Below are 24950 nucleotides of genomic sequence, written 5' to 3'. Positions count from 1 at the left end.
ATGGAGTCCCCACCGTGTAAAGCAATCTTTCTAGTGGCAACAACATTGCGGGTCCTTCTGCAGATTCCGTTTATCAGTGAGCTTCATCTTTCTTGTTTTCTTTTTATTTGTTCTTCAATAGCATGTGTAAGACTAGAGTCCGATTTTCTCGTTCTGAAAGACTAAGGACACACATTTCGTGAGCAAAGGAGACTAGACCAGACCGAGAACCATGTCCCATGGAAGAGGGTGGCCCAGAAATTTAGAAATAGGACCGGAAAAAACATGCTTCTTTTCCTCTCTCATGTATACACCAAGAACAACTTGAGTAAAACTATCATTCTCAAGCCCTGTTCAGTCCCACGAACTAAACACTGCCTAAAGGTTTCATCTTAGGCATTCCTCTGTATTTGAGCCCTAGAATTAAAATGCTAATTTTTAATGATCATTGCAGGTGCAATTGGTATTAATTATGGACTGAATGGAGACAATCTTCCAGCCCCACCAGCAGTTGTAGGCCTTTATGAACGATGCCACATTCCATCTGTTCGGCTCTTTGAACCAAGACCAGAAGTGCTTCAAGCATTGAGAGGGAAGCCTTTACAAGTTATTCTGGGTACAAGAAACGAGGACATACAAAGCCTTGCAACAACCCTTGATGCAGCTAATTCATGGGTCGCCGCTAATATTGTCCCCTACAGATCTGATGTTAACTTCACTTATATTACAGTAGGCAACGAGGCGATTCCAGGGGCTATGTCACAATATATCGCACAGGCCATTGCCAACATGTATACTGCACTTGCTGATGCAGCCATTACTTATATTAAAGTGTCGACTGTTGTTCCGGGAAGTTCACTTTCAATCTCTTACCCTCCATCAGCTGGTGCTTTCACTCATGAAGCAGCTGCTGTTATAAGTAGCATTGCACCTATTTTGTTGAACCACGGAGCATCCCTCATGCTCAACGTGTACCCTTATTTTGCCTATGCCTCGGACACAAATAGTATGTCATTGGACTATGCCTTACTCAGGCCGGGGGCTCCGTTAGTCGGCGATCAAAACCTTGTGTATGACAATATCTTTGATGCCATGGTTGATGCATTTTATGCAGCTTTGGAGAAGATTAGCGAGCCTGGTCTTACGGTTGTTATATCTGAGAGTGGCTGGCCTACTGCTGGGAATGAACCTATCACAAGTCCAGAAAATGCACGGACATATAACAGAAACTTGTTGAATCATGTACAGGAAGGAAGAGGCACTCCACGGCGGCCAGGCCAACCTCTTGATGTCTACTTTTTTGCAATGTTCAATGAGGATCTAAAGCAGGCTGGGATTGAGCAGCATTGGGGTTTCTTCTATCCAAATATGCAGCCTGTTTATCCATTTTGGCAATGCTCGTGAACGAAACCATTGCATAAGCTATAGTACCATTACGTTCTCGATTTATTTTTATCTTCAAAATATTTTTCATGATTAATTATGTACCGTGGAAAGTTTTTTTTTCCGTCAGCCAATAAGGATTAAAAAAGTATAATTTTTTTTACTGTTAGCAACTTATAGCCACCAAATGGTTAAGTCCAACCTAAGACAAACCACTTTTCTATTATTTGAATTTTTAGCTATCTTGGTATAACATAGAGACAATTATTAGTAATATATTAAAATAATTTTTAATATTAACATATTAAAATAATCTGAAAACATAATTTTTTTTAATTTGAAGTAAAGAAAAAAATAAAAAACCTTTTTTTTTCTTTTTTAATAGAACTCAATTTGTGATTGTTTTTTTTTTTAATTGTATGTTTTAAAACAATTTGGAAAAAAAATTATGTTATTAAGCTTTATAAAGTCAATTAACATGTTTGCGGGTTTGACGAGTTGACTCGGTTAACTGATTTTGCTGGTTTAACTCTTTTTTTAATTAATATATATTTTTTAAAATTTTATCCTTCAATATTAGATTGATTGAGATTGAGATACATAATTTGTTTCATTTTGCTTTTTATGATGCTATCATGACCTACAAAAAAGTCTTGTTATTATGTTGGTGTTTGATTTTACAATCATCTATTTTTGCTATCATATAATTATATAAAAAATATTCTTAGGAAAAAAAATAATTAATCCCGATGGAGTTCATGACCCGGTTCTTGAGTTTGACGTGTTGACCTAGGTTACTCAATTCACATGATTGACAGGTTTACTCATCAAACCTGATATGTTTTTTTTTTTTGTCTTTTAATTCTTTTTAATTGATTGTTTTTTCAATTTCATCAATCAATATTTGATTGGTTAGGAAATAGACTTCATGACTTATTTTTATCTGCTTTCTATAGGCTTATCATGGTCTCAAACAAACATTTATTCCAGGGTTAATGCTAGATATTATGAGCATTTATTTTTTATCATATAATTAAATAAAAATATTTTTAAAAATACAGTTATTAAACCTGTTAGAGTCTATGACCCTGTTCGTGTGGTCACCGAGGTTTATCTAATGTGTCATTATCTTAGTACTTTTTTAAAAAATTATCTTGGTGAAGTTTTTTTAAAAACTAAGCCATATTTTTACTAATCAATTCAGGTTGTTTTTAGACCCATGAAATAGATCGATTTTCATTGGATCAACTCTGATACGATTTAATTAGAAATTTAAGTTAAGTAAGGAGTTAAATTAGGAGGTTTGAAGATTGACTCACTTGCCCGGGTTTAATGACATTGTCAAGGAATTTCCAGTGCCCTGGACATTCTTTTTAAATTTTTTAAAAAGCTTGGTTCGACTCAAGACGGATCGTGGGCAACAGATTAGTTAAAGACTAAAATTGAAAGTTGATCCTCGTAGTAAAAAAAATAAAAATAAATAAATACACATGTAAATATTTAATAAGTAAAGGTTACAACAGTCATGCTAATTAACAATAACATATATGCAATAAACTACGAGTCCATTTTTAAAGTAAATTTTTATTTAATTACGTAGAAATAAAAAGGTTTCAAAAGAGTTTGAAAGATTAGAATTTTAGAGAAAAATATTTTTTTTATTAACAACATGACTTTTGAACCGTTAACACTTAAATTCTAACTTGTTATAAAAATACACACATAAAAAGATATATTGAAAATCATAATAACCTCATTCCCAGCCTCTAAAAATAAACAAAAAATACTTAACAAACCTTATATAAAGGGAAAAACCTCATTCAATGAACTCTCCTAACAAAGATAAACCCATTGACGTTTTTTTCTCGTTGATTCAATGTGGTTAGCCAAAATCCTTTTATCTCATATTTCCCTTCCTTAGTGACTTACTATCTCCTCTCGACATTCAAGACTGTAACGCGACGAATTAAAATAAAGTTTTTAAACCAAAATGTACTATAATTATAAGGATTAAAAAAGTAAAAACAGAAAACATTAGGGATAAAATTCAACCTTTACAAAAGCTTAAAGGACTAAGTTGAATTGTTCTCAACATGCAAAGACACAGCACGAGGAAATGAAGTTTTGGGCTACAAGGACCAAAATGTAAAAATAAAAAACTTGAGAGATGGAATTAGTTTTTGGGAAAATTACACTTTACATCTCGTAATTTAGTTTTTTTTTCACTTTGCCTCCATTTTTTGGGAAATTAAAGTTTACATCTTAGGCAACCCAATTTTTAAATTGAACAAAAAGATCAAATTGCCCTCACATATAAGAAATTATCTCTCTTGAAACACCATTTGTCTCTTTTGTTGCAGATTTGAAAACCCAAGACATAAAATTAAAATTAGTTAAAAAACTCACCTAAATTTGAAAACCCTAGGCATAGACTTACAAACATCTTTGATTTTGGAGACGTGGAGCCTTAACGAACATCACTGATTTTGAAGATCTGAAACCCTAAACATAAAAAAAGTGGAATTATAGTTGAGTTCTCGAGAACCGATTTATTTTTTCTAATAGGATGAAGGGTAAAAAAATACCTAAATTAATCTCCTTTAATCAAATAAAACTCACTAACACCAAGAGCAAGATCAATTTATTTAGTTGTTAGAATATGAAAAATCAACAATTTTCTTTCTCCTCCCATATACTCCACCAACTCTCTCTCCCCTTATAAAATCTAGGAACTGAAATGCGAAAAAATATGAAGTTTAGAATTGAAACATCAAAACCAAAATAAATAATGATAAAGAAATGACAAATGATAAAACTTTGGGAACTAAAACTTAAATCTAGGAATCGAGTGTTGATTTTGCCGAGACCATTTTTTTTATATATATAATTTTGTGAGTGCGAACTGACTATACCTAAACATGGGTTAGAAAAGAGAGGATTTTTTTTTAAAAATTTTTGTGTGCAAAAATGTCTAAAAACAAAAGGATAACACGCTTCGGATGGAAATTAAACTCCATACTAAATTTCTTCTTATTCATGTGGAATTTGTGCCTAAAATATTGACATGAATTGCTCAAAATGAGATGAGAACACAAAAAATACTTGCATTAACTAAACTGAAAATGATGCCTTCAGATTTTCTCTCTTTCCGTAAAATTGGCAAAAAACCCATAAGCTTTCTTTGTAGAATCAAACCCTTTAGCGAAGAAAAGTGAAAAAGACGAAATACCCCCAAACGATGTAGCGATTTCTCCCCGACAAAACAGCTCTAACCTACCCTTCTCCCAAACCAACCAACCTTAACATCTTGAAAATTACCCTATACTGGGAAGGCAGGATTCGGGGCATCTGTAACTTAGTGCACTATTTGCAAAATGCAGAGTTCCAACCAAAAATTCACCCCCTTCTTCCATTCGCAACTTACCAGCCTTCTTAAAAAAAAAGAAAAAAGAAAGAAAGAAAGAAACTAGCAACCTGTCATCAAAAATCGGAATCTCTTGGGTCTACTGTTTCAGAGATCAGCATTAAGCATCTGATCCAGAGTCAGATGAGCTGGATGCAAAGGAAGCTCCACCCAAAGTCGCAGCATGGCATTCATTCGGATTTTGCAGCATACCTCGACACACTTTCAGGGACGGCTTCTTTGTAATATACTGCGAAGTGAAATCATGAAAATCAATACAACGGCATTTACATATTTGTAACAAGAGACTTCTAAATACAAGGATTTTGAACAGGATAATTCAAAAATTGCAAGATTACTGTTCCAACATTCAGCTGGTGAATCAGATGACAATAACCTTGTTGCATGAAAAATTGGGGCGACAGCTTGAAGCAGTTGCAACCAAAGTTTCACATTTTTTTGCCCAAAAAAGTAAAAGTGCAACAGAACAACAATCCACATAAAAAGATCAAACGGATATTTTTAAACTTCATAGAACCCAAGTAAAATGGGCCACACCTCGGTAGCATGACTTCTCAATGAATAAACAAGAAAAGAGCTAATGGTATTTACCTCTTGCAAGAAGGCATTAATCTCTTCCTCTGTGAGTCCTTCTTCCTCCCCTGAATTTTCCTCCCACCCTAGAGAACGAAGGAAAGAAACCTCTTCCTCAGAAAATCTTTGAACCTCTTCTAAGGTCCCACCATTGCTAGTCAGTTCAGCACCATTCTGAACAGCTTGAGGACTTGCAGGAGCACTGACAACTTCCTTAATTACTTCACAAGATTTCTCACTGGCCGGAGACAAAACAACAGATGCTGAATCTGCAACTGAAGAAGTGTTCATAGCAGTTTTCTTCTTCAGGTCATTAAAGAAATTATTCCTGCTCTGGGTTCTCTTTTCCCCACCAAATCCTGAATTTAAATTCAAGCTAGTTGGCTTGCGATCCACTGAAGAAATCTTTGGGTTGTTTGGACTCCTCAGAGGCGGAGATGGAACTGAAGGAGCAGCAAGTTGACTATTTGCAGTTCTGCTGGAAGTATTTGGACTAGCAGCATCCTTTGGAGAAGGAGAGACACCATTTTCCCATACCGGTTTGAGAACAAATAGCTTCCCCGATGTCTTTGTTGCATCAGATTTTACATGTACCCCTACAGAAGATTGATTAGCAGGGTGCAATGAAGACTGCTGTTGTGAGCTCTTGGCAGCCATATTCATCTCACCAGGTCTGATTCCTGTTTTAGGCTTTGATTTATCAGATGAACTGAGAACCTGAAAAAAAGAAAATTAGCTAGCGGTTACACAATTTTTTTGGTTAAAAAAAGTAAGGAAGAAGAATCAAGGGCTGCAGTAATCACACGTGTCAAAAAATCAGTGTGTGCATGTGTCCTAAATTATTGACATCTGGGACAGCTAGCTAACTCCATGCAAATTCATTCATTGACATTCTGGACATAGTAAGAGATAATAACTCAGTCACAACCTGAATCACAAAAGTCAAACACAAAGCACATAAGGAAACTGTAGCATTCAGTAGTCGGAATAACCAAACAAGAGAAAGAGGCTAGCTGTAGTAAACAAGAAACTATTGTCTCTAGATAATGGTTCAACACTGACAAAATGTTCACACTTTCACAAGATCTGTTTGTGAATAAAAACTTCCGTTATCCTCGAAACATCATCTGCAGTCCATGCATCAATATATAAACAAATTCTGATATTTGAAAATTAAAATAACCTAAGCATCAATGCAGAAAGGTAACAGAGTTGAAGGTTTGCAAAAGACACAAAAGTGAGAATGTGCTTCAAGCTTTACCAGTCAAAAACACATACAAAAGGAAAAAAGTTGAATTAGAAAAGAAGAAACTGATCAAGGTTTCCTATCCAATACTTGATCCTTTACTTCTAGCGGTATATTAATGGGTCTTGAAAAATAAAAAAAACCCTTCAACAATGTAGATCAAGACAAGCTAACCATAAGAAATGCAAGCTAATGAACCTTTTCCCAGTTGTTTTTCACCTTATCAATTAAAATAAAAAATCAGATGCACACTAGAAGGAACATTTCCACAATAATCTAAGCAAATCATACCACCCACATAACTGAGAGTCCAAACTTTCAACATTCTCCACTACAAAAGAAAAACATAATTCAAAATCCCCCATGACAGTATGATCATAAAACAGAAAAAAAATAAATTCAGATCTATAACAGAACATCAAGCTAGCAAACTTCATTTACTCATAAAATCCTGCAGGACCTTTGAACATGGATGTATGTGGTGCAGAACGGAGTGCGCATGCATGCATGCACAAACACACGCACGCACGCACAAACGCATGCACGCATTGCCTGTATAGATGAGATAGATTATCAATGGAGAAGAGAGCAACACAAAATAGTCTCAGAATCAAAAGGATAATCTGGTAACCAATGTCACATTCCATTAAGAACATTATCATCATTCCCTAATCAGAATCAGGAAATGTAGCAATAAATCAACTAATGCAACTAATATGCTGTCAAAAGCAATAGTATTAGTGGGTTTGATCAAAAGTAGGTTCATAAGCAGGTAAAATTTTCAAATTAATTACAGAGGAAAATTGGGCTATATTCCTGGGAAAAGGACAAACATCCAAAGCTCCAGATGAAGAATGAAGCCTTTATTATTCAAATGCTGATCAGCTTCTATTATTCAATGCTGATCAGCTTGCAACATACAAGATGTTAGCAAAAGGATACATCTGCAGATAAAAGGTTAAGCACAAGGTTTGATGATTTATCAGTGGCCAGCACATTAAAACTACCGAATTGTACAGCTATAAAACAAGCTCTCATAAATTCAGATGTGGTTCTCTTACCAAATTCTTAGGCATAGAGGGAGTCACAGGTATTAACTGCCTTGATTGCTTAATAGCCAATTCCTCAAGCCTTTGTGTCTGGACAGACAGCTGCAAGATTGAAATAAATACCTCATTAGACAAACTATGGTCTATAGCTATGAGTGATATAATAGAAGGCAGGGCATAGGAACCTTGCTCAATTACCTGTGGAGCAGTGCGAGTTCTTAATGGAGCTTGAGTCAATGCTTCAGCCATATTGAGACCAGCCATTACACTTGAAGTGCCAGATGAAGAAGCAGCAACAGTCTGTGCAGTAGATGAAGAACTCGTACTGCTGTTTCCAATAATAGTTGGCACCTCTGCCAGAGCTGATGTCCATCCCTCTCCACCAATCAAAGCAGAACTACCAACAGGCAAGTTCTGAACACTTGAGCTTAAACCAGGAGACGAAACTCTTGCTATATCAGGCACTCCTTCCCTATCCTCATTTCCAAGTGAGGGAAAATCCTTTTCAAATACTGCCTTCTGACTGCTACTACCAAAACTACCCCCAGAAACCAAACCATTGCTGTTCGCGTGATTGCTGCTGCTCCCATTTTTTAATTCCGATGCAGCTCTGCGCAGCATCACCTCACTGTGTTTCCTCGATACCATTGAATGGGAATGGCGCAAGGTGTCCTTCTCGTTCCTACTGGTTAATATGCCTCCCAAGGGATCAGAAGAGTCTCTGTCCCAATGGTCTCCAAAACTTGATCTCTCTTTGTCCCTTTCTCGATCTTTATCCCGGTGACTTCTACTAAAACTACTGTAAGGATGCTTTGCAGACCCATTGATAGAACTTCTCCGTGAATTAGATGAAGATTGCCGATCCAGAAAAGCAGAGCGAGGGGAATCAAAATCATTTATGCTCTTAAAACTCCTATTTCTGGTGTGATTTCCCAATGAAGAGACATCTATCCAACAAATTAACCAATTAACACCCATAACAAAATCTAACAATTAATGCAAGCCCCTTAACATGACCAAACACAAAAAGAACAGAAACAATACCACATGCAATCTATAAAAACACAATTTAAAAACTTGGAAAATAGAAAAGTACCTGAGTGGGAAGAAGACGATGCGAAGTGGTGGGCTGAATTGCCAGCCCCAGAAACACTGCCTGGACTTCTCAACCATTCTGGTACTAATGAGGGCTCACTTCTTTCCATAAGTACGAGCACTTAACATCATCAGATCCAACAAGAAAAAAAAGAAAACACTTCTCAATCTTCTTCACCCCCTCTTAAGAGAGCTATTATCCTATACAAAACCACTATACCGTGTAGCTCCTAACCCTACTTTTCTCTCCTAAAATAAACACCATTCTTCCAATGATTAAACAATCACCAACTAACCAACTCTCGAATTATCTATCCTGTACATCTTTTCCACCACATATTAATCAAAAGCAAAAAGATTTTGAAATGACACCAAGCTTTCCCTCTCTTTTCTACACTTCCATCTTTTATTAAAAGATGGATTTGCAGATAAATATCTCTAATATCACCACAAACTCAACAGGCACTCATCTTTAACAAGAATCCCAATTCAACAAAAAGTCCAAGGCAACATCCAAAGCAAACCCACAATTCTAAACCAAGAGTTCACTCCCATAAACCAGTTGAAATTCAATGACAACCCCAGGAAAAAAAAGAAGGCAGAAAAAATTGAAAACCCTAGTTCATACACTTGTGTATCTCTAATAGCGTAACTGCAATGCCCTAGGGTTTGTTACATGAACAAATTGAACAAGAATAATAGAGAGCGAAATAAACACACAAGGTCAGAGAGATAATAGAGAGAAGTACTAACCCTAGCAAAAGGAAAGGCTATATCTCTACAGCCTAAAACGTAACCGTTTCAGTAACCGCTCCGCGAAAATTAAATTTGTTTATCTTGTATTTTTAATATTCTCTCCCAGAAATCTTTAAAAAAAGAGAGAGAGTTTCAGTGCTATAGATAGAAATAACAGAGACAGAAGGCAATTCTTGTTATTGAAGAGAAGGGGATTTCAGTGTTAATGCGAGAGAGATGGGGGGTTTCTTCTATTTCTGTTGTTGCTGAGAGAGGAAATTAGGGTTTTGTTTGGAGGAGGAGGAATGGAGAGAGGCGTGATTTCTGTTAGTTTTGGATACTGAGAGAATGAAACGTATGAAGAACAGCTTCTTCTCTCCCTTCTTCTTTCTAAAATATTTTTACTATTGTTAATTTGTTATTATTATTTCAATTAATAAAATAAAAATAAAAATAAAAAATAATTTTATTTCAATTTGTTTCTTTATGGGCCTAGTCCGAATATCACTATGCATGTTAGATTTACTTGGACTTTCTGGGACTGGACCAATGCATGTCTCTATTGTGATCTGTTGTTATTCGTGGAGATTTATCTTGATTTTTTTTTATTAGAAAAGATTCTTATTTTCTTCTCTGGGCAGAATAAATTGTTATTTCATTTATTATAATATAATTCTTATCTACACAAAAATAAATAAACTCCAATTACAATAATTTAGGCAGTCTTGATAACTAAAATCTTGACTAGCATGGCGTTAGGTCTAATAAGTGTTTGGCTAAAATATAGATAATTCGATTAATTAATATTGTGAGTAAACTTCACGTGTCATGCTATGTTTGTGTGATTTTGTTTTGCGGTGTTAAATTGGAAGATCATACAGCGACTACTTTCCTGAGGATAATAATGCTCAGTGACTAAAAAGTATTATCTGATCATTGCATGTTTATGATTTGATTTTCTCGATTGGCGGAATAGAATTCATCTACGGATGATCCAAGAGGGCGTGAGTCAAATAAAAGTTAAAACTATAGTGATGTTTATTATTATTTATTTATTTATTACTTTTGTTAAAAAAAAAAAAACCCTAAAAAAGCTCAGAGTGCGTGTAGTTCTGGCCCTGGAGTCGTTGAGTGGACGAGTGGTTTAAGAAGGGTGTTTCATGGATGCATGTTTGACACCTCTTTTGTTTTATGTCAGTGCTTGAGGACGTGGCTGAATAGCCACCTCTAAGGAACCCTGTCAAACTTGAAAGGGAATGGAGAGGAGATGTGAGAGAGGGGATCAATGATTTTCGATCCCTTTAGGAGGACTGGAAGCAAAAAACAGATGGTTGGGAGTAGCGAACAACCTTGGTCAATAGAGTTTTTTTTTTTTTTTTGGCTTAGGTTTTGATTGTAGATTTTGGTTTAGTGGCTACCATTCTTGACTGCACTTTCTTTGTTTGATATCAGGTTTGGTGTTGATTGGTGAGAAAAAAGGCATGTTACCCCTGTCGAAGATCTTTTCCCCTGTAAGAGATCAAGACTAGCATGGCTAAGGTACAAATTAACCTTTTATTCTTATCTTTTCTATAGTTTGGTTTGGTTTGGTTTTTATGCCTATTTGTAATCATACTCAATCCCATGCCCATTTTTCCTTCTAATTCTCATATCGTTTTTCCCTTTTAGGGCTTCAAAAAGCTAGAAGTCTCCACCGCCATTACCATGAGAACCAAAGTAACCCCAAAATATCTCCAACCTCATTTAAAATGGTGTACACTTGATTGCTTTGATTGGTCTCATTCGATTTTGGGTTTTTTATTTTGCAGTGGAAAAAGAAGTATATGGGGAGATTAAAGGGAGCGTAGAAAGATATGGCAGAGGTTTAAGTACATTTTCGATTGTGGTCTTATTTTTTTAGCCTGTTTTAAATCAAACGGTGGATTATATAGTTTTCTCTTATGTTTGATTAATCAAATGGTGGGTTTTATCTAGGCATTTGCAATCTAAATCTGATTTATAATATGTTCTACCTTTTCCTTTGATCCGTGAGAGAAAAGCTTCAGTTATTGTAACAACTTCTGTGAATGGGCACCTTGCAGCAGTTGTTGTAACAACTTCTGTAAATGGGCACTTTGCAGCAGTTGATGATGCTGTTTTTTAACGAAGCTTGATGTTGAAAGAGGTTTTGGGGATAAACATGGCATGCTGTCATCTCAAGAATCAAGAACTTTTGTAAATCTTGGTGTTGTGCTTAATATTTCCATGATTGGTCATGAATCTGATAAGGTTTCTTTTGATTTCTTTGTTTGGAGTGGAAAATATGTGGAATGCTTGCTTCTCGTGAGTTAGAAAAATGGGCAGAGAGGGTGCAGTCACTTGTGGAAAGTTTTTTTTTTATTTCTTTGATATTTTTTTTTCATTGTCTTATGTTGGTTTTAGATTATTTCTCTTCTAACTTTTTGCTTTCTTTTTTCCCTTTGTCATGCATGTTTCTTTTCGGATGCTTGGGAGGGGGTTGTGATTTGGTTTATTTTTTTTTTAGGAAGGTCTCCTTCCTTCATTGATTCAGGCTTTGTTACCGTGTTTTTGAGTTCTGGTCGTGATTCAAGTATAATTAGAAAATTCCTTTTTATCACTTTTTTATGGGTTTTTTTTCCTAGTTAAAATCTATTATCTTAACTGATTGGTTCATGGGCTTAGAAAGAGGTGGGTAGAAGTTGGCTTTGATTTTGGGTTCTGGGATTCTATTTTTTGGGAAAGCCTTTATTATTTTTTTATCTGATGTGCTTATCTCAGGGGAAAAAAAAGGTTAGAGGTTGAGTTTTAGCGGGATTAGTTCTAGCTTTGGCTAGTTGTCTCCTTTTTCATATATGTGTTTTGTTTGTGAAAAAAAAACTATGGCTTTTTTTTAGGAGTCTACATCCTTTATTGATTGAGGGTTTTGTAAGAGATATGCTCTGATCATGTTTCTTCTGTTCTTTCTTTTTTTGACTGGTTAGAGTCTATTATCTTAATTGGTTGGTTAATGAAACTAGGAAGGGATGGGTAGAGGTTAGCTTGGGTTGGGATTTTAGGATTACATTATGGGTTAGGCGGCCTTTGTCAGTTGTTGTTTGATGTGCTTGTCTCATTAAAAAAGTTATAGTTTGGATCTTAGCAGGGGGTGGCTTCCAGCCTTGGAAGGCTATCTCCATTCCATGTATGTGTGTTGTTTAAGTTCAAAAAAATAATAATCTCACTATCCTCCTACCAGCTGTTACATAGTTAACATAAGAGTTAATGAATATAAAATCTGAATTCTCTGTGGATGATGAAGTTTGTATAGGATCTCATGGCGATTTACTGTTCACTTATGATCTGTCTTTTTTTTTCCCGGAGTAGGATACGTTGCTTTGGTTTATTTCTGGTCTTTCCATAAGTGTTTTGGTTATTGCGGTTGATCTGTTTAGGTGAAGCATTTTCCTGGCAATTTGCTTTTGCTTATCCCACTTTACACAGATCATTCTTTTTTTCCCTTACCTGTACTTCCTTTTCAATTTCGTTGGCATTTCTTTTATGCCTTTTGTTGTTGTGGTGGTTCTTATTTATCTTTGCCAGGGAAAACTATGCTTGGATGGTTGTTGCTGTTTATTCTTGCACTGTTTTTTTTTTTTCTGGGTTCAGCTTTATTTGTTTATGAGTCAACTTGGGGTTTTCCGCTATTGTTTTTTTAAACGGTGCGACATGAACGCTTTTGTATCTTTTGCTTAATAGATCAACTAACATGCAATCATTGTCTTTATTGCCTTGTATTCGAAACCTTGGCATCTTGTGCAACTTTTTTTCTTTAGCAGCTTATAAAGCCTATTGTTCATCAATTGAAATTTTGAACGCTGCTGTATCATTTGCATTTTCTTTTGATTTTTTTGTTGCCTTCTATCATTTTTCCGTTGCATGTGCCATTTGGTTCTTCGCATGGTTTCTTGCTTTATTTTTCCCTACTCTTTGGATATTTTTTTTCCAGTTTAGTCTTTATGTTTACTGATTTACATCAGTTTTGGGATTGTTCAACGAACTCCCTGCTCCTCCTTAAGCTTTGAATTGAAATCACCCAGCGACGTATCGTTCTTTGCTGTTTTCCAACTCTGAGTGATCTTTTTCTCCTATAGATTGGAATCCTCTTTTCCAGTCAGGTCTTTTTGCATCTTCTTTCATGTTTGTTGCCATTCTTATTTCTTCAGGTTGGCTCTGCCATTTCCCTTGACTTTGTTGTTCTTTTTTTCCTGTTTCTTAGTTTTTTCTTGCGCTTCGTCACCTTTTTCTAATCCTCTAAAGGTTGAATCTCTTCATTATTGCCTCTCTTGCTTTGGATAGTTTTACGAGGATTCCAAGGCTTGAAAAGAGCGTGAACAATGACAAGCTTTTCTAGCGGTTGCTTGAAAAGAGTTGCTGCCTTTTTCTTCACTGTTTCCTCGGTAGTTGTAGGTCAAGGTTGGTTAGGGTTCTTTCCTTGTGCTCTGCAGCTTATTTTTTTCGTTCTTTTTTTTTATGTAAGCGATGGTTTTTCACCTTTTATTTTCTCCAAGCAGGTTTGTTTTCATGTTTGCAGCCAACCCAGACTGTTTTTTCCTTCCTTTTCTTTTTTTGGACTACCCTTATACCTCTGGCTTCGCTAGGTTAATGATTGCCCTCATTTCATCATTATTTCGGCACTAGACTTGTTAATTGTTGGCTTGTATTTCACAACTTTTCTTTTCTATCTTCTTATGATAAGTTTTCAAACTTTTTCTAACACTCCTCATTCCAATCCTTATTGGCCCTTATGCTTAAGATCTATTCCCTCTCTCGTGCATTTCGGATTTTTGCATAGCCATCACTATTTTTTCCTTCTGTAGGTACACTGACCACACAGCCTTTCCAGTGCAGAAATGGTTTTATCTAGAAGTTTGACTTGCGTACAACTTGTGAACCCGCACTTCCTTGCTCTGCTTCCATCATGACATCCCCATTAAATGTTGCTCCATTTTGTGCACTGCATGTTCTTTATTCTTTTTGTGCACCTCTTGCTGAAGTAGAATAAACATTGTTTATGTTACTCAAAAAAATTTATGCTGTCTTTTTGTTTTCATTTTAATGCTTTATTATCCTTGCGTTCTTTGAATTCAACATTATTGGTTCACTATTTTAAATGGAGGGTGGCTATTCCTTTTTTTTCCATGCATTGCGACCCATTTTGCCATTAACGAGCCCATGTATGATTTTCTGTATTTCTATCGGTCTGTGAGAACTCTGACTTGAAATTTTAATTTAAGATGGAATGACTTGTGATGAGATTATTTCAAAATTTCAGCTCGATCTCACGATCAGACAATTAATAAAGAGTAATGCTTGATAGCATAAACTGGATAGTAAGAAATATTTTTACACCAAAATTTGAATCTGTGCACTATTTTATTTACTTATTTTTTAAATATTTTTCAAATTAATTCATTTACGACTCCCATCTATAATTATAATAATATTATCCTTAGAGTTTCCAACACTTTCGATCAAAATAAAACAATTATATGCGGGCTTGTACTGCAAAATCATATATTATTTTATTTAGAATCTCCTTTTATTTTTTCTAAATATTTTCACCCTAGGTTTTATAAAATTTCCTCCTTTAAGCTAAGTATTCTTGCCTAATTGGAAAGTTTACGTCATTTAGTTATCACTAGTTAACATTTGGTGTACTAATTTTATTACTCTAAATTGATTTATTAGGGATATTTTCTCTTCTTTTTCTTTTGTTTTTATTTTTTAAAAGGGTTTAGTTACATCCTAAAGATGTTGTTTTTATATCAAATAAATAAACATTTTGGAAAAAATATTTTCTCCCCTCTAAATCAAATCTTTATTTATTTCTATTCTCAAATAATTTATCTAGCACCGGGTAGCGTAGGTGTTGGATGGTGCGGAGAGTGAGCCTGTTTTTGTTCTTAAAGAGAGGAAGTTAAATTTTTTAGGCTCTTATATATATATATATATATATATATATCTTAAGCTGGAAAGGTCAAGGGTTTTCTCCTTTTTTTTGCTTGGTTTTTCAAATTTTAGGAGTGTTTTTGGTGGGATAATTTTTGTGCGGGTTATTATTTTACGAGGGTCCTCCTGCGTGGTTCATATTGTGTGGCTCTTATGGTGTCTGTTGGGAGTGAAGAATTAACTATCTATTTATACTATTCAAAGTGTTATAATATCTAAACTCTTCCATACTCATCTACTCTTCTATTGATTTCTCCAAAAAATCCACCACCTCTCTCTCTCAAAACATCATTATGTTCCCCTGTTTTTTGAGTTTCAAATAAAATTTTATCAGATAAAAAAAAATTGACCAAATCATATTGAAAATGTATTTTTGGTATTTTTTTTATATTTTCTTTTTCTTAAAGTATGATGAAAAAAGAAGGGTTAAAAATGAGTTAGTACAACACCCACTCTTGAAAGATGTAATGGCCAATGCATAATAATTTTGGCTTCGAGACTCGCTGTGTTCGAGGCATGAAACACTAACCTTCTCGTCGTAAAATTTGGTAGTGGGTAGACCGAGAAAACCTTTTTTGCACTGAGAAAGACGTATTATCCCAGGTCTGGTAGTGGTTGTTAAGGTTACTGGTTGATTTTTTTTCTTAATCTCCACCATTAATGTAAAATAATTGGTCACCCGTACCGGATTTATTGTCTAAACTCAATTTAATCCGAGTTTCCTTTTGTTGGTGGAGATCTGGTTCAGGTTAAAAGGGTGGTGGCCGGTGTTTTTTTTTTTAATTCAAAGGCAAAATTATAATACTTACTATAAATCTTCTCAGTTATTCATTGGAATACAATAGAAATGTTGTAAATAATGTAAAATAAGAGCTTAATTGTGTATTTTTCAAAAGATAATTTTTTAATTATTTTAATATGATAATATTAAAAATAATTTTTTAATTTTTAATATATTTTTAAATAAAAAATAATCTATATTATTATTTCAACCACCCTTAAAAAGCTCGCGTATACATTGTTACGTATGCCGCGGGGGCTCACAGCAGACAACATTAACCAGCATGTACGGAATGTGCAGGTTTAGGAATCTACTCCCACCCTTACGTGAACAAATACAACCTTCCAAATCATCAGTCCCCACATACCCTCTGCCCGTACGCCACGTGGCACCGCGTTTTCCCTCTGTATCTAGATGGCGTTTACCATTCTCTCTCTTCAATGGCTTCTTCAATTTTTCTCGCTTCAACTATTACGACTCCTCCTCCTTCCTTGCCAGCCATAAAACATAGCCAAACTCACCTCCCCTCTTTTCTCCAAAACCTTCCCGGTAAAGTGACAGAAAATAAAGACAGTTTCAGATAAGTTGCATAAAAGTGACAAGAAAAATCTTTAGCGTGACTTTTTCTTCTTTTAATTTTTTTATTCTTCTTCTAATTTTAGATGGATTTAGCTCTCAATGCAACACTTATCGCAATTTCTCACTCGTAAGAAGAAAACCAGCTCGATGGATCCGAAAAATCGAAGGAGGCCCAGGCTGGAGAGACGTAATGCGTTGAGGCACGTTGCGTACGATGCTACTTCGTCGTCTTCATCTCTAGACGATTCGTCGTCGTCTTTACTTAGTCAATCACTTGATTTACCGGATCGGACCAGCTTTCGAATCGAAGGAACCGAAGGTGAGTTCGATCGCATTTTTCGCAGCTTAGGCCTCTCTGGTCCCGAGGATTTCTCGATTCCGGAGGCGGCTTGGGAAGCTATGAAGGTCCGCTCCGCTTCCGATATTTTGCCCCGGTCCAGATTGTTCGGGTCGGACAGTCCGAAAGCAGCTGAAGAAGCTAAAGTGGTAGTTGAAGGGACCAAGAGTGAACTGCATGCTAGGGTTTTGAATAGTGTTAGAGTTAGGGATTCTTCTACCCAGTCGACTCAAAACGAGCCAGCTGAGTTGAACAAGTTTCGTGATGCTGATAATCGTTGTCTGCCAGTTGGAATTAAAGGGCTTAGGCCGCCGCTACTGAAGCCGCCACCGTCGATGACATTACCTGTGATTGATAAAGAGTGTTCAACTTGGGATTTATTTAGGGATTTTGCACCTGAAAATGATAGAGTGGTTAATAATAACATAGAATCCACTTATGATGATGGTGAAGAAGAAAAAGAAGAAAGAAGAGAGCAAGTGATTAATGCAGATGCTGATAACAAGAGAGAAGAAGAAGAGAATTTGTTGAGGATAGGTGAAACTGTGGTTTTATCAGAGTCGTGTTCGTTTTCCACGTCTAATGATGATGATTCATCTAGCAGTACAACAGAACCCATGTCGAATATTTCCCCCAATGTGAGGTTTAGAAGGGCTATTACCTATTGGGAAAAGGGTGAGCTACTCGGACGTGGCTCATTTGGATCGGTTTATGAAGGAATCTCTGAGTAAGTCTTGAATCGTTTCTCTTATTATTTTCTTATGATGTATTCGTATTGTTATTTATGGCATTTAGAATCACCCGTTTCCAAATTTCTCATTGAGTTATCAAAAAATTGTAGCTTATTTTTACGTTATTGGCATTTGAAGAGGAAAGCTGTTCTTGTTTTCCGTTGCAATTCATGATTTTTAATGGTTGAATATCAAGTTTGTGGTTAGGAAGGGCGAACATGGTATGCTTTGTCTTTGCATATCAAAAGAAATGTTTTCATGTTTCTAATGGTTGTATATCTCCTCCAGCGATGGATTCTTTTTTGCTGTTAAGGAGGTTTCACTGCTTGATCAAGGAAGTAAGGGGAAACAAAGTATTTATCAACTTGAGCAGGTGAGATAAGCTTGATCTTATTTTATGGTGTTGCTATATTCTCTGCCCTTTGTTTACGAAAAATAAATTATCTTGGGATCTATAACTAAATTTTCCTCTTACCAATGCTCTGTTTTTTCCTTCCTTACCTGATCATGCACTTTCCCTGTTTTTTTCAGGAGATTGCTCTTTTAAGTAGGTTTGAACATGAAAACATTGTTCAATATTACGGCACAGATAAGGTATTCTTGCTTTTATCTTAATCTGTTTCTATTTTTCACTAAGTGTACACTCTTCTGAAAAGTTTTTTCATTCTTTGTCTCTCTCAAACAATTGAAATGTAGTTAGCTCTAGATTCAACTGAACAGCGAAAAAGGGTACATAATTACACACTGCCAACTCCAACTGGTTAAAACTGAGCTGGGTTGAGAATAATATATTATAGATATTCTGTAACATGGCAAGTTTGCTAAATATCGTGAATTCACATTCTTAGAGACACCCTGTATATATATTTCATGACCTTTTCTCACTGCTTATCTTGACAAAGTATTCTTATTTCCTTTTCTTTAGAAATTTGATGATCAATGTTGTTCCTTGTATCTGTTTTCACAGGATGAATCAAAACTGTATATCTTTCTTGAACTTGTCACTAAAGGCTCCCTTCAAAAACTCTATCAGAGATATAATCTTCGAGATTCCCAAGTTTCTTCATACACAAGACAGATTTTGCATGGTTTGAAGTATCTTCATGATCAGAATGTGGTCCACAGGTGATATGAGTGAATTGTTATGCCATGCATTATGAATTTAAATGTGATGTTATTAGTTGTTATGACATCTCTATTTTTTTTTTATCATGTTCACGTCAATGTTCTTTCATGACAATTGTTATATATATATATGAATAATGTGCAAACTCCAATAATCATTAGGTTTACTTGCCCAAGGAGGTGCAGTTTACCTTGCCCCAAAAAAGTGTTGTTTTTCACTCTGCTGTTCCAAACTCTTTCTAACAACTTCTCCAATATAATACGCTGAATGCTGCTTTTCAAATCTAGTCCATTACTTTTTAGCACCTCAACCCTTAAACCGTGAATGGATTTTGCTTCTGGCCTCTGGGCACGTCAAGAAAGGGGAAGGGATCGTCATGCAAGAACTAGAAGAGGCTCCTCTAAGAGGCGGTCCTTCCTTCTATTGATCGGTTGAGTCGACGAGAGCTTTCCGAGAGATTCTCATAGATTGGAAGATCCCACAACCTATTCTCAGTTGGGGAATCTTCCTGCGACTAAGCTATTTGTCTGGCCAGTCGCTTCTCTGTGGGCTCTTGGGAAAGAGAAATTTCGTCGATATATCGATCGGCATTCCAGGAGTGCTGAATTAACTTTCAAGAGCATTAATGTAGCTGGAACTTTGTCTCAATTGCAACACTTAGGGGTGGTCGGCTTCTTGCATGATGCTGCAGCTCCCTAAAATAATCCATTTAGATAATGTTTTTCAGCACTTTTCCCTATTTAAACCTACACTCGAGGAAGATGTGTGAATTTAGGAGAAACAAGGAATGAGGTTAAATTTCTCATCAAAGACAAATTATGCTGGTGCAATATCAGATCCAAGGTGCGAAGTTAATGTCAATGCTAAATCTGCAGAGTCTGGATCTTTACATGAAAGATCTGTATGATCATTGGGCTTGGGAATTTTTTCTAATTTTTTCTTCTCATCTCTTGCTTTCATGCATAGGCTTGCCACATCAAGTGACAGCTTGTTTACTGATGCACTTTCTGGATCTTCCTTTTATTTTCTCCATTGATGTTAATTCAAGTTAACTTGAATTTAATATAAAATTGGCAATTGCTTTACATGTGAGCGCAGGCAAGTACAAACCACAATGCACTTCACATTTGATTTATTTCTTGCTGTCTCAATTATATTTTGTTTTTTGTATTTTAGGGATATAAAATGTGCAAATTTATTGGTGGATGCGAATGGCTCTGTAAAACTTGCAGATTTTGGTTTGGCGAAGGTTTTATTTTCTTCCTTATATTTCAATCTTTTATCTTGTTTTCTATAGGCTTAAATGGCTGCAAACTTCTTTTCTAATATTCTTTGCCATTTCCTTTTTCAGGCAACAAAACTGAATGATGTTAAATCTTGCAAGGGGACTGCATTCTGGATGGCTCCCGAGGTGTGCACTTATAACTTTAGCTTCTGTGATGAATCTATCAGTGGCAGCATCGGACTTTGTAGATAATATATGATTTCTGTATGCTGTCATGAGTGGACGATTTAAAACACTGCTGTCTGATGCTTGTTGATAGATTTAGGGGCTTGCATGATTATCTAGCCTTACTTGGGGGTTGAAATATCGGAGAAAATTTTGACTTTTCATAACCCCCTAGAAGGGGAGCATCTTGGTCATCAACATTCTTTAGTGAAAGTGCAAGTCAATCAATTCACCACTTGCTTTTGCACCGCATCTAGACTAGAAATTGCAGGGAACATATGTTTTAGTGATGGGGCTTTGGAGCCTGGTACTGGGTTGGTTAAGGGAGGGTGTGGATTTGAAAGGGCATGTGCTCATGTACATATAGGATGAAAAATCATAATTTAAACCCTGTAGGTATTTCTTGGCTAGTGTGGTGTTGTGCAGTAGGAGCTAGATGAAATGATTTTTTCACTTCCTGGCCTCTTATGAATCTATACATGCATGGCTTAATCCTGTATTGCACTAAATGTGGATTATGATTTTTACCATTTGTCATTTCTCAGTCCATTGCACTTAAACAGAGTTATGCCATGTGCTTGTCCTTGTGTCTCCTTATGTGCTGTCTTAAATTAAATTCCCTTTGTAGAAATTAGAGGAAGATCATCTGTGGATTCTTTGTATCGTATTGGGTGGGTTGTCTGAGTTCTAGCTCAAAGTTATTATTCAGGTATAAATTTTAGGGAGAAGTAAAATTGAACTGTCCTTAAGATTTGCAATATTTAGGTTGACCATTCCTCTTGTTTGTGAATAACGTTGCCTGATTGCTGCCATTATCTCTATCTGACTTCTAGTTGCTTGGAATTTCAAAACAATTGCAACTGGATTCTGGACAAATGTTAGCATGCCTGACCTGTGCAAAAAAATTTCTGATACTGATCGCTGTACTGCAGGTTGTCAATAACAAAAACCAAGGATATGGGCTTCCAGCTGATATATGGAGTCTGGGATGCACGGTGTTGGAGATGTTAACCCGTCAGATTCCATATTCTGAATTGGAATCCGTGAGTGCTATTTTTGACACATCTTTATATCCTATCATAATTATGTTGTCACATGAGAGATTTTGATAACATGAGACTTCTACTTCTTGGTAGATGTGTTCTTGCATTAGCTGGTTTATGCATTAACTGTCCAATTTTTTTATTCATTCCATTGCAACATGACATGCTGTTTGATTTTTGAATTTTAACAACTTATCTTTCTGCAACTCAACAGATGCAGGCATTATTTAGGATTGGCAGAGGTGTTCCACCACTTGTTCCTGATTCTCTCTCAAATGATGCACGGGAATTTATCCTTCAATGCATACAAGTTAATCCAAATGACCGGCCTACTGCTGCTGTGCTCTTAGATCATCCATTTGTGAAGAAACTTCTTCCAACATCATCGGGCTCAGCATCTCCCTATATTGGCCGCCGATCATAGCAGTTTTTGGTTCATTTTGATTCTGAGAGATACGTAAGTTAAACTTTATTTTAAGATAGCTGCTCTCTTAACTCTGCATGGTTATGTTGATTGAAAAGCCAGACATTAATGTGTTATGACTCCCCATTTGAGAGACAATACTGTCACTCCCTTTTTAAAGGAGGGTTTCATTCCTGTCTCCGAGTGACAAATGCGAGATCCTTAAGGTGCTTGTGGTTGGGATGTTTGAAATCCTTGTGCTTTTCTTTTTCCTGTAAAAATCAATAATAGGAGTTTGACCCAAGATCTTACACTTTCTAACTGGTGCTATGATCATTGTTGCATGACCTGACTGGACTGGCAACAGATTTTAGGATAGTTATTTGTTATGAAACTTGTATTATAGGAAGTTTTCCAAAATAATTTTGGCTGACCTTCTGTAATCAGCATTCTCAATAGTAATTTTAATTTCTCCATGCCCCATTGGACTTAAGTCTGCGTGTGAGATTATTCTTGTTAGCTTGACTCTATTCTTTTTCGTAACCATTCCGTCAATTTCGCCTACTCATTTGGTAAGTTTGCTCTTGGAAACAGTTATATCCAGGATGAAGCAAATGGGATCTTTATTTCACATTGCGTACTCAAAAGTTGGATGACATATTCAGGGACACTGTTTGACCTGCAGCAACCATCAATTCAGAACTTGTAGACCAAAAGCCTGCATGCTTGTTGTCACAGAATTGAATTTGAAGCATTGGGCGGGATCTGGGCTTGGATTTTTGCGGTCATAGTATGAACACAGCAATCCTCAGATTCCCTGCTCTGAAGATTCAGCATCACAGAGCGAACAGCTTGGATTGCTATTTTGTTATTGTCTGTTGTGGAGAAAATAAATTCCTGATGTCAACTTGTTCAACATTGCAAGTATTTGCCTCCGTTTATATTTTCTCGGGGAGGGTTGTAACTTGTTATTCTGTGAGAGCAATTGCTGTGAGAATAGGGAAGGGTGCAGTCTTTGTACATATCATCATTATTGTAGCAAATGTGAGTATCATTTTAGTTTTGCCTTTGTTGGTTTTTCTGTGCATATTATATCCAAAAAACAATGATTTGCTTGAATATCCTCTTAAGCTAAGGTTTTCTCCACAATAATTTTCATTTCTTAGTGGCACCAAGACTGGATGGTGGGCGGTTCCAATCTGTACTGCTTTCTTTGAATGTGCTTTGGAGTAATGATCAAATTTTCTAAAAAAATGAATTAGAAATAGGAAAACTTGAGTTTTTTGTTTAGATATAATAGTTTCAAACTATTTTTTTAGTTTTTCAATTTGGTAATGAGGTTGAAACACGCATTTTTGAGCTTTTTCGTAGTTTTTTATTGCAAGTTCTTCACTGTTTTCAAATAAAAAAAATGAATAATATATTTTTTTATATATACAAGCTTCTTTTTACAATGTAAAATATTAAAATTATTTTTTTTTTTACATTTTTATACTTAGTGTTATAAATTTAATTTTTATTCTAAATTTTATATGAAGATTTTTTAGTTAACAATATAATTTTTAATCTGAATGTAATCTTCATTTTCTTAATGAAATTCTTTCCCGTTTCTAAGTGAACATGTTTTCTTTTTTTCTTTTTAGTTTCTCGTTAAAAAAAGAAAACTAAAAAAACGAAAGCTAGAAATAAAAAACGGAAATAATTTTATTTTTTTTATTAACGAACAAACCTTAGGTTTTGGTCAATCCACAAAACAGGGTTAGGGCCGGGAATGCTACCGCACCTATAATGATGGTTTAAGACTTGCGATTTAGTGCGTGTTTGGGTTGGTTCTAGCGAATTAAAGCTCCTTCAGTGGCGAGGTATGAACTTAAATCCCATTATCCATTAACAAAACGATTAGTTTTCCTTGCCGACCACCACTAATTGCTATTGGATAGTCCGCATCAATTGAAACTATACGGGCATTCATGGTATTTTGGAATCTAGTGCTTCAACATCTAGTATTTGGGCATTCATGGTTTGATCATATTCAATTTCCGGCCGGCCGGTTGGGTTTTGCTATTCTCCCCACCCTTAGTTTATTTTGGTTATTTAGATACAAGTTAACTCGGGTTCAACAACTAATTCACCAAGAGTTGTGTTGGTTTACATTATTATCAACAAAACCTAACCAATGCTTTATTCTATGAGAATTGAGATTTTTTTAATTATATTTTTTTTAATTTTATCTTTCAATGTTAAATTTATTGGAAATTACACTTTATAAATTGTTTTAATTTACTTTTTATAAGGTTATTCCAGTTTCATGAACCATGTTACGGTTTTGATGACTCAAGTCGTTTTTTAAGTTATTTTTTCATTTCATCTTTTAATATTAAATTTATTGCAAATTGAGTTTCGTGATCTATTTTGATTTATTTTTATGGGGTAATCATAATATCATTATCCAAGTCGTTAATTTGACCAATTAACTTGGATTGATTTGAGACGATTCAATATGTTTCTGTCTCGATATTAAAATAAAAATGTAATCTAAAATTTTCTCGAGTTAAATTATATTTTTAATTATTGTTGAAGTTATTTTTGTACCTATCAAATTATCTATTATCTAATATCAACTCATAGTTTAAATTTTTTTTATGCTAACAATACCTTGAAAAAATAAATTATGTTTTTTAAAAAAATCCTATCCGACCCAGATAGTAGCCATAATCCAGTGCATTGCTAAATAAATTTAAACTTTTCCAGCGGACAAACTAATATAGGCTTGCCTGCGAAACTATCATTTCCACACTTTTAATCTTTCTATCCTGGGGAGCGCCCAGCCCTTTAAGTACCCAAAGTCAAATTTAAATATAAAAGGGCCAGATATTTAGACACCAAAAAAGCCCAGCCCATACCAGCCCAAGTCAAACCCGTAGGCACGCATTCTCACGTGGAAAAAGCGTAGATACGAAGATCGATAAAGGGCCATATCATGGTAGCGTTTAAAATGTCGACAGTGGCCCCACAACCAATCACATGG

General features: G+C 35.5%; 3 protein-coding genes and 1 long non-coding RNA gene across 13 annotated transcripts; 3 read left to right on the top strand and 1 right to left on the bottom strand.

The window, feature by feature from the left end:
• Positions 1 to 1383, top strand: LOC7495119 (glucan endo-1,3-beta-glucosidase). Its single transcript, XM_002302225.2, has 2 exons — positions 1 to 76; positions 434 to 1383. Exons 1-2 carry the CDS (start codon positions 1 to 3, stop codon positions 1381 to 1383), a joined length of 1026 nt encoding a protein of 341 aa, XP_002302261.2.
• Positions 1384 to 3508: 2125 nt separating this feature from the next.
• LOC7463182 (uncharacterized) lies at positions 3509 to 9881 on the bottom strand. Of its 3 annotated transcripts, none has more exons than XR_002980595.2 (6): positions 8751 to 9881; positions 7853 to 8601; positions 7667 to 7756; positions 5378 to 6076; positions 4837 to 5015; positions 3509 to 3864 (listed from the first exon to the last, which is right to left on the bottom strand). XR_002980595.2 is itself a non-coding variant. In XM_024596219.2 (5 exons), exons 1-5 carry the CDS (start codon positions 8857 to 8859, stop codon positions 4887 to 4889), a joined length of 1776 nt encoding a protein of 591 aa, XP_024451987.2. In that variant the 5' UTR covers positions 8860 to 9881; the 3' UTR covers positions 4447 to 4886. The 3 variants fall into 3 exon arrangements, 1 of the variants encoding a protein (XP_024451987.2); XR_008058409.1 differs by having other exon boundaries at positions 3509 to 3856; XM_024596219.2 differs by lacking the exon at positions 3509 to 3864 and having other exon boundaries at positions 4447 to 5015.
• Positions 9882 to 10113: 232 nt separating this feature from the next.
• Positions 10114 to 14606, top strand: LOC18096223 (uncharacterized). 7 transcript variants are annotated; one of them, XR_008058399.1, is made up of 6 exons: positions 10114 to 10292; positions 10683 to 10837; positions 10937 to 11023; positions 11153 to 11200; positions 11293 to 13936; positions 14341 to 14606. It is a non-coding gene; the product is annotated as an uncharacterized LOC18096223 (long non-coding RNA). The 7 variants fall into 7 exon arrangements; XR_008058396.1 differs by having other exon boundaries at positions 10116 to 10292; positions 10683 to 10814; XR_008058395.1 differs by lacking the exon at positions 10114 to 10292 and adding an exon at positions 10303 to 10488 and having other exon boundaries at positions 10683 to 10814.
• A 2075-nt stretch (positions 14607 to 16681) lies between these two features.
• Positions 16682 to 23041, top strand: LOC7463181 (mitogen-activated protein kinase kinase kinase 1). Of its 2 annotated transcripts, XM_002302224.4 has the most exons (9): positions 16685 to 17896; positions 18189 to 18273; positions 18432 to 18494; positions 18868 to 19025; positions 20203 to 20275; positions 20378 to 20437; positions 21409 to 21519; positions 21734 to 21976; positions 22517 to 23041. In XM_002302224.4, exons 1-8 carry the CDS (start codon positions 16932 to 16934, stop codon positions 21941 to 21943), a joined length of 1725 nt encoding a protein of 574 aa, XP_002302260.3. In that variant the 5' UTR covers positions 16685 to 16931; the 3' UTR covers positions 21944 to 21976; positions 22517 to 23041. The 2 variants fall into 2 exon arrangements, with proteins under 2 accessions (XP_024451160.2, XP_002302260.3); XM_024595392.2 differs by lacking the exon at positions 22517 to 23041 and having other exon boundaries at positions 16682 to 17896; positions 21409 to 21608; positions 21734 to 21877.
• Positions 23042 to 24950: the final 1909 nt, after the last annotated feature.

This window comes from Populus trichocarpa, chromosome 2, assembly GCF_000002775.5.
Source record: "Populus trichocarpa isolate Nisqually-1 chromosome 2, P.trichocarpa_v4.1, whole genome shotgun sequence".
NCBI classification, from domain to species: Eukaryota; Viridiplantae; Streptophyta; class Magnoliopsida; order Malpighiales; family Salicaceae; genus Populus; species Populus trichocarpa.
The sequence above is the reverse complement of the archived record's forward strand: the minus strand, read 5'-3'. Positions and strand labels throughout refer to the sequence as shown.